The sequence below is a fragment of the Cyprinodon variegatus genome, unplaced genomic scaffold, assembly GCF_000732505.1.
Source record: "Cyprinodon variegatus isolate N-32 unplaced genomic scaffold, C_variegatus-1.0 Scaffold2160, whole genome shotgun sequence".
NCBI classification, from domain to species: domain Eukaryota; kingdom Metazoa; phylum Chordata; class Actinopteri; order Cyprinodontiformes; family Cyprinodontidae; genus Cyprinodon; species Cyprinodon variegatus.
The window spans coordinates 1-941 of NW_015152613.1; the positions used below are offsets into that span (position 1 = coordinate 1).

Consider the following 941-nt stretch of genomic DNA (forward strand, 5'->3'; position numbering starts at 1 on the left):
TAGAAATGTAGTAAAGTGAATGGAATTGAATCGAAATGTGGCAAAAGGTCGGAAAGCTCAAGGTGGCTGAATATGTTTGCAAGAAGCTATAAGCTGGCTTTGAAAAGGGTCCGTTGATAGCAGTGAAAATAAAACTGAATTGATTTAGATTCTATGTAAAAAAAAACAGTTTGTGTGAATCAAATAGAAAACATTCATCCGTATCTCAGGAAAAACTTTTCCTGTAGCCAAAATTAAAGAATTTAATCATATTTGCAATACAATACTCTAACAGTGAAAACCCAGATCATGCATGAAAATCTTATTAATTAGAGTCCACTGATAGATTTTCTCTAACAACAATTTAAAACTGTGCTCTCAAATTAGGAAAGAAAGAATATCCAACCCTGCTGTTATTAGAGATCTCAATTAAAAACCAGTACTGGTGCAAAGAAAAGGACAGGAATGACTCACCTTCTTCTGCAGAGTAGACCTCTGAGAGCTGACTGAACGGACCTTCTCCTTTACGGTTATAAGCTTTGATCCTTACTTCAAACGCCGTGTATGGCGTCAGGCTTTCATTGTAGTAGACATATCGAGAGGACTCCAGGTGTGGAATTTGCACCTCTGACCATGCTGCCGTGTCTTTCTTCCTGAACGCCAGAATGTAACCAAAGCCATCGCCGTTCTGGTACTCCCTGGCCATGGGCTGGTGAGTTCAGAGCAGAAAACGAAGACATAAGGAAAAGCTGTCATTGATAAAAACAATTGGTTGGTCCGCTAACTCTGGCGCAGCTGTATGTAAGCCACAGCGCTGCTCAGTGATCCATTAACAGGTGAGCCTCCTGGTGGTGGCACCGTTCTACTACCAGCCTGACATTTTGTTAACACTCCAATATCTGTGTTATTGTGAAATACTTTAAACCCAACATAAAAGTCCTCCCTTGGTCCTCAGTTTGGTC

General features: G+C 40.6%; 1 protein-coding gene across 1 annotated transcript in view; it reads right to left on the bottom strand.

Annotated features, from left to right (window-relative positions):
- Nucleotides 1-328: 328 nt before the first annotated feature.
- LOC107105219 (contactin-2-like) overlaps nucleotides 329-941 on the bottom strand; it is a 44264-nt gene continuing 43651 nt past the window's right edge. The window contains exon 15 of the mRNA XM_015405344.1: nucleotides 329-688. Coding sequence (XP_015260830.1) covers nucleotides 344-688 — 345 coding nt within the window. The 3' untranslated portion in view covers nucleotides 329-343. The remainder of the gene's footprint in view (nucleotides 689-941) is intronic.